At 36.7% G+C, this 9,025-nt stretch overlaps 1 protein-coding gene across 2 annotated transcripts in view; it reads left to right on the plus strand.

The window, feature by feature from the left end:
- The first annotated feature begins 1,908 nt into the window (after positions 1-1,908).
- fosb (FosB proto-oncogene, AP-1 transcription factor subunit) overlaps positions 1,909-9,025 on the plus strand; it is a 16,348-nt gene continuing 9,231 nt past the window's right edge. The window contains exon 1 of one of the 2 annotated variants that reach the window (XM_062962563.1): positions 1,909-3,240. In XM_062962563.1, the coding sequence (XP_062818633.1) occupies positions 3,094-3,240 (147 nt within the window). In that variant the 5' untranslated portion in view covers positions 1,909-3,093. The remainder of the gene's footprint in view (positions 3,241-9,025) is intronic. The other variant, XM_062962564.1, reaches the window with a different exon arrangement.

The following is a 9,025-nucleotide window of genomic DNA, read 5'->3' on the forward strand; positions in this document are numbered from 1 at the left end:
TAATAATAATAATAATAATAATAATAATAATAATACATCACACAGTCCTAAACGCTTGGGAAGTGTTCGACTTGTGATTTTTGTGATACGAAATCCAGCATATCTATCTTGTTTGCTGTGTCATAATAAAATAATAATAATAATAATAATAATAATAATAATAATAATAATAATACATCACACAGTCCTAGACACTTGGGAAGTGTTTGACTTGTGATTTTTGTGATACGAAATCCAGCATATCTATCTTGTTTGCTGTGTCATAATAAAATAATAATAATAATAATAATAATAATAATAATAGTAATAATCATCATCACACAGTCCTAAACGCTTGGGAAGTGTTCGACTTGTGATTTTTGTGATACGAAATCCAGCATATCTATCTTGTTTGCTGTGTCATAATAAAATAATAATAATAATAATAGTAATAATCATCATCACACAGTCCTAAACGCTTGGGAAGTGTTCGACTTGTGATTTTTGTGATACGAAATCCAGCATATCTATCTTGTTTGCTGTGTCATAATAAAATAATAATAATAATAATAATAATAATAATAATAATAATAATAATAATAGTAATAATCATCATCACACAGTCCTAAACGCTTGGGAAGTGTTCGACTTGTGATTTTTGTGATACGAAATCCAGCATATCTATCTTGTTTGCTGTGTCATAATAAAATAATAATAATAATAATAATAATAATAATAATAATAATAATAATACATCACACAGTCCTAGACACTTGGGAAGTGTTCGACTTGTGATTTTTGTGATACGAAATCCAGCATATCTATCTTGTTTGCTGTGTCATAATAAAATAATAATAATAATAATAATAATAATAATACATCACACAGTCCTAAACGCTTGGGAAGTGTTCGACTTGTGATTTTTGTGATACGAAATCCAGCATATCTATCTTGTTTGCTGTGTCATAATAAAATAATAATAATAATAATAATAATAATACATCACACAGTCCTAGACGCTTGGGAAGTGTTCGACTTGTGATTTTTGTGATACGAAATCCAGCATATCTATCTTGTTTGCTGTGTCAAATAATAATAATAATAATAATAATAATAATAATACATCACACAGTCCTAGACACTTGGGAAGTGTTCGACTTGTGATTTTTGTGATACGAAATCCAGCATATCTATCTTGTTTGCTGTGTCATAATAAAATAATAATAATAATAATAATAATAATAATAATAATAATAATAATAATACATCACACAGTCCTAGACACTTGGGAAGTGTTCGACTTGTGATTTTTGTGATACGAAATCCAGCATATCTTTCTTGTTTGCTGTGTCATAATAAAATAATAATAATAATAATAATAATAATAATAATAATAATAATAATAATACATCACACAGTCCTAAACGCTTGGGAAGTGTTCGACTTGTGATTTTTGTGATATGAAATCCAGCATATCTATCTTGTTTGCTGTGTCATACAATAATAATAATAATAATAATCGCCTTGGACAATGACCGCCTTGGCCATTCTTAAGTCTTTCTCCCAGAGGCAGAGCTTTGTGGAGGGGACGATGGGCCCAGCACCCTTCCCGGGCCCGGCCTCAGCCTTCGAGGCATTTCTGGAAAAACGGTCGCGAAGCCTGTCGTGCTGTTAACGTCCCGGGCGAGGGATCCGGAGCAACAGCGCCGCCGCGTCCCCGTCCGCGCGGCTCCAGCTGCATCCCGGTCCAGCCTCCGGGGCCTGGCTGAAAGGGATTCCCTCTGACGTCATTGCTAGGATACCAAACAAACACACACGGCCCAGAGACAAGACCATATATGGCTAATTGCGTCACAGGAACTCCGCCGGGGCGGAGCCAAGGGGATCCCCGGCTTTTCGGGTGTTCAAAAAGGAGCGCTCGCTGCCCGCGCCGAGAGACGCTTCGGGGACGTGGAAGGGCTCGGGTGGAAGAGGCGCCGGGAGCGAGGCCACGCCGGACCGGGCCCGGGAGGGGGCATTGTCGGGGAGCGGGGGGGGGGGGCTGTGACGACACGAAGGGGGCGGGCCCTCGGGTATAAATAGGAGGCGCTGCTCGGCGGGCTTTCAGTTCATTCATAAGGAAGAGCGCGGAGGGAGGACTCGCGCGTTTTGCGGGAAAGCGCTCCGAATTGCCGGATTTCGGAAGGACAACCGCTCCCCGGACCCGAATTGTTGGATTTCGGAAGGACAACCGCTCCCCGGACCCGAATTGCCGGATTTCGGAAGGACAACCGCTCCCCGGACCCGAATTGTTGGATTTCGGAAGGACAACCGCTCCCCGGACCCGAACTGTTGGATTTCGGAAGGACAACCGCTCCCCGGACCCGAATTGTTGGATTTCGGAAGGACAACCGCTCCCCGGACCCGAATTGCCGGATTTCGGAAGGACAACCGCTCCCCGGACCCGAACTGTTGGATTTCGGAAGGACAACCGCTCCCCGGACCCGAATTGTTGGATTTCGGAAGGACAACCGCTCCCCGGACCCGAATTGTTGGATTTCGGAAGGACAACCGCTCCCCGGACCCGAATTGCCGGATTTCGGAAGGACAACCGCTCCCCGGACCCGAATTGTTGGATTTCGGAAGGACAACCGCTCCCCGGACCCGAACTGTTGGATTTCGGAAGGACAACCGCTCCCCGGACCCGAATTGTTGGATTTCGGAAGGACAACCGCTCCCCGGACCCGAATTGCCGGATTTCGGAAGGACAACCGCTCCCCGGACCCGAACTGTTGGATTTCGGAAGGACAACCGCTCCCCGGACCCGAATTGTTGGATTTCGGAAGGACAACCGCTCCCCGGACCCGAATTGCCGGATTTCGGAAGGACAACCGCTCCCCGGACCCGAATTGTTGGATTTCGGAAGGACAACCGCTCCCCGGACCCGAATTGCCGGATTTCGGAAGGACAACCGCTCCCCGGACCCGAATTGCCGGATTTCGGACTCTCTCCGGACTTGCCTGGACGCGGTGAAACTTTCTCCCGGCCCGGGAGATGCTCCGGCTCTAGACCCACGCGGGTCCGGGCTCGTGGGCAGCGGCAGCGGGGCCTCCGCGGGGCTCTCCCTCCGGGGAGATGTTCCAGGGCTTCCCCGGCGGCGGCGACTACGACTCGGCCGCCTCCCGCTGCAGCTCCAGCCCCTCGGCCGAGTCCCACTGCCTCTCCTCCTCCGTGGATTCCTTCGGGAGCCCCGCCGGCCCCACTGGCCCCGCCTCCGCCCAGGTGAGCCCCCCGCCCCCGCCCACCGGCCAGGGCAAACCAGGAATAGTATCATCATCATCATCATCATCATCATCATCATCATTATTATGATGTCATGGTGCAATGATAATAATGTGCCTCCACGGTCCTGCGTGGCAAACCCGGATTATTATTATTATTATTATTATTATACAGTATTATCATTATCATTATTATTATTATATAATGATACAGTGATAATAATGTGCCTCCACGGTGCTGCGTGGCAAACCCGGATTATTATTATTATTATTATTATTATACAGTATTATCATTATCATTATTATTATTATATAATGATACAGTGATAATAATGTGCCTCCACGGTGCTGCGTGGCAAACCCGGAATATTATTATTATACAATTATACAGTATTATTACTATTACTATTATATCATGATGCAATGATAATGATGTGCCTCCACGCTCCTGCATGGGAAGCCCGGAATATTATTATTATTATTATTATTATTATTATTATATTATGATACAGTGATAATAATGTGCCTCCACGGTCCTGCGTGGCAAACCCGGATTATTATTATTATTATACAGTATTATCATTATTATTATTATATAATGATACAGTGATAATAATGTGCCTCCACGGTCCTGCGTGGCAAACCCGGATTATTATTATTATTATACAGTATTATCATTATTATTATTATATAATGATACAGTGATAATAATGTGCCTCCACGGTCCTGCGTGGCAAACCCGGATTATTATTATTATTATACAGTATTATCATTATTATTATTATATAATGATACAGTGATAATAATGTGCCTCCACGGTCCTGCGTGGCAAACCCGGATTATTATTATTATTATTATACAGTATTATCATTATCATTATTATTATTATATAATGATACAGTGATAATAATGTGCCTCCACGGTCCTGCGTGGCAAACCCGGATTATTATTATTATTATTATACAGTATTATCATTATCATTATTATTATTATTATATAATGATACAGTGATAATAATGTGCCTCCACGGTCCTGCGTGGCAAACCCGGATTATTATTATTATTATTATACAGTATTATCATTATCATTATTATTATTATATAATGATACAGTGATAATAATGTGCCTCCACGGTCCTGCGTGGCAAACCCGGATTATTATTATTATTATTATACAGTATTATCATTATCATTATTATTATTATATAATGATACAGTGATAATAATGTGCCTCCACGGTCCTGCGTGGCAAACCCGGATTATTATTATTATTATTATACAGTATTATCATTATCATTATTATTATTATTATATAATGATACAGTGATAATAATGTGCCTCCACGGTCCTGCGTGGCAAACCCGGAATATTATTATTATTATTATACAGTATTATCATTATTATTATTATATAATGATACAGTGATAATAATGTGCCTCCACGGTCCTGCGTGGCAAACCCGGATTATTATTATTATTATTATACAGTATTATCATTATCATTATTATTATTATTATATAATGATACAGTGATAATAATGTGCCTCCACGGTCCTGCGTGGCAAACCCGGATTATTATTATTATTATTATACAGTATTATCATTATCATTATTATTATTATTATATAATGATACAGTGATAATAATGTGCCTCCACGGTCCTGCGTGGCAAACCCGGATTATTATTATTATTATTATACAGTATTATCATTATCATTATTATTATTATTATATAATGATACAGTGATAATAATGTGCCTCCACGGTCCTGCGTGGCAAACCCGGATTATTATTATTATTATTATACAGTATTATCATTATTATTATTATATAATGATACAGTGATAATAATGTGCCTCCACGGTCCTGCGTGGCAAACCCGGATTATTATTATTATACAATTATACAGTATTATTACTATTACTATTATATCATGATGCAATGATAATGATGTGCCTCCACGCTCCTGCATGGGAAGCCCGGAATATTATTATTATTATTATATTATGATACAGTGATAATAATGTGCCTCCACGGTCCTGCGTGGCAAACCCAGAATATTATTATTATACAATTATACAGTATTATTACTATTACTATTATATCATGATGCAATGATAATGATGTGCCTCCACGCTCCTGCATGGGAAGCCCGGAATATTATTATTATTATTATTATTATTATTATAATATTATGATACAGTGATAATAATGTGGCTCCACGGTCCTGCGTGGCAAACCCGGAATATTATTATTATACAATTATACAGTATTATTAGTATTATTATTACTATTATATCATAATGCAATGATAATGATGTGCCTCCACGGTCCTGCATGGCAAGCCCGGAATATTATTATTATTATTATTATATCATGATATAATAATATTATTATTATTGTTATTATTATATAATGATTTATTATGATGCAGTATAATAATGTGCCACCACGGTCCTGCGTGGCAAGCCCGGAATATTATTATTATTATTATATAATGATATAGTAATATTATTATTATTGTTATTATTATATAATGATACATTATTATTATTATTATTATTATATCATGATGCAATGATAATAATGTGCCACCACGGTCCTGCATGGCAAGCCCGGATTATTATTATTATTATTATATCATGATATAGTAATATTATTATTATTGTTATTATTATATAATGATTTATTATGATGCAATATAATAATGTGCCACCACGGTCCTGCGTGGCAAGCCCGGAATATTATTATTATTATTATTATTATTATTATTATTATTATATAATGATATAGTAGTATTATTATTATTGTTATTATTATAATATAATGATGCAATGATAATAATGTGCCTCCACGGTCCTGCATGGCAAACCCTTATTATTATTATTATTATTATTATTATTATTATTATTATTATTATATAATGATACATTATTATTATTACTACTATTATATAATGATACAGTATTATTAATATTAGTATTATTATTATACAATGATGCAATGATAATAATGTGCCTCCACACTCCTGCACGGCACACCCAGAAGATTATTATTATTATTATTATTATATAATGATACAGTATTATTATTATTACTACTATTACTATTATATAATGATGCAATGATAATAATGTGCCTCCACGGTCCTGCATGGCAAACCCCGATGATGATGATGATGATGATTATTATTATTATATAATGATACAGTGATAATAATATAATGATATTATTCCGGGTTTGCCATGCAGCACCATGAAGGCACAACAGCCCTTCCGGCTTGGCCAGGTAGGGTTAGAGATATGAATAATAATAATATTGATAATAATGATTATGATCATATTCCGGATTTAATAGAATATAGTGATGGTGATGACGATGATAAGGTAAGGATTATATTATAATATAATAATATAGTGTTCAGGGTTTGCCATGCAGGACCATGGAGGCACAACAGCCCTCCCAGGTCGGCCAAGTAAGATTAGAGACATAAATAATAATATCATATAAGAATAATATCATCATAATACTTGGTCTGGGTTTGCCATGTGGGGCCATGGAGGCAGAACAGCCCTTCTGGGTGGGCTGGGTAGGGTTATAGTCATGAAAAATAAGAATATGGCACAATATCATACAACATGATATAATACAATGATAGAATATAATGATAATATTCGGGGCTGTTGTGCCTCCATGGCCCTGCATGGCCAGCCCAGAATATTAATATATTATATTATAATTCATGTCTATAACCTTATATTATTATTCACATCTATAACCCTACCTGGCTGACCTGGGAGGGCTGTTGTGTCTCCACGGTCCTGCATGGCAAGTCCAGAATATTATTATTATTATTATTATTAATGTCTATAACCCTACCGACTAACCTGGGAGGGCTGTTGTGTCTCCATGCTCTTGCATGAGCAATCCGGAATATTATCATTATACTATTAACATTATCTTATAATTATTATTATTATCATTACCACTACATCATCATCATCATCATCAATGTCTCTAACAATATCTGGCCAACCAGGGAGGGCTGTTGTGTTTTCATGGTCCTGCATGGCAAACCAAGTATTATGATAATAATATCATTATATTGCTATCATCATCATCATCATCATTATTCATGTCTATAGCACTACTTTGCCGACCTGGGAGAGTTGTTGTGCTTCCATGCCCTTGCATGGCAAGCCCAGATGGAGTATTATAGTGATACTATTATTATTAATTATTATTTTATTATGACACAGCATATTATTATTATTATTATTATCATCATTATTGTCTATAACCCTACCATTCTGACCTGGGAGGGCTGTTGCACATAATCTTATCCTCCTAGAATGACTTCAGACAGCACATTATGATGATAATATTATCAATATATTGCTGCCATAGAATCATAGAATTGGAAGAGACCTTGTGGACCATCCAGTCCAACCCCATTCTGCCAAGAAGCAGGAAAATCGCACTCAAAGCACCCCCGACAGATGGCCATCCAGCCTCTGTTTCAAAGCCTCCATGGTCCTACATGGCAAGCCCAGATAGAGTATTATGATGATATCATATTATCATTATATCATGATATCATTATATTATCATCATCATCAGTGTCTCTAACCCTCCCTGGCCAACTCAGAAGGGTTGTTGTGCTTCCATGATCCTGCATGGCAAATCCGGACAGAATATGATGATGATGATGATGATTATATTATCATTATTTTATATATTATCATCATGAATGTCTATAACTACCTGTCTGACCTGGGAGGGTTGTTGTGCCACTATGGTCTTGCATGGCAAGCCCAGACTGAGTATTATGATGATAATATTATCATTATATTATTATTATTATTATTATTATTATTATTATTATTATTATTATTATTATTATTATCATTATATCATCATCATTAATGTTTCTAATCCTACCTGGCCAACCCAGGGCTGTTGTGCCTCCATGGTCCTGCATGGCAAATCTGGACAAAGTTGTTGTTGTTGTTGTTATTATATATACACAACAAGATGAGTACACAGTAAACAAGATCACTATGTTGGCCTTTGCATTGGATCCCACGTCAGACAATATTATCATTATACTATATTATTATATACTTCTGGATCTGAATATTATAATAATATAATATTATTATTATACTTCTGGATCCCTTTGCAGAAGAGAAGCATAGGTTCTTTCTCCTTTGTTCCTGCTTATTATTATTATTATTATTAAATTTGGAGAGAAATGTATCTTTTTTCCATTTTGAGGGGAATTTTTTGTGCCCATTTTTGGGCTTTCTAACCAAGTGTTAAAATCCCTACTTCCCAAAGCTTCCCCTAAAAGTAAAAAAAAATACCCAAAAGCAATTAGATAAAAAAGACATGCAAATATTTTATTATTCTATTTTAATTTAATTTTTATTTTATTCATTTTATTTTTATTTTGGGGAAATTTTTGACCATTTTTGGGCTTTCTCTTCAATGCGAAAATCCCTTTCTTCCCAAAGGTTCAAATACTTTCCCCTAAAAGTCATCGATACACAAAAGCAATTGGATTAAGAAAGAACTATATCCAAATATTTTATTTTATTATTATGTTACATTATTTATTATTATTTTTTTATTATTTTATATTTTATAATTTAATTTAATTTTTATTTTGGGTGAATATTTTTTGCCCATTTTTGGGCTTTCTCTTCAATGCGAAAATCCCTTTCTTCCCAAAGGTTCGAATAGTTTTCCCTAAAAGCCATCAATACACAAAAGCAATTGGATTAAA

Source organism: Anolis carolinensis, unplaced genomic scaffold (assembly GCF_035594765.1).
Source record: "Anolis carolinensis isolate JA03-04 unplaced genomic scaffold, rAnoCar3.1.pri scaffold_10, whole genome shotgun sequence".
Taxonomy (NCBI): Eukaryota; Metazoa; Chordata; class Lepidosauria; order Squamata; family Dactyloidae; genus Anolis; species Anolis carolinensis.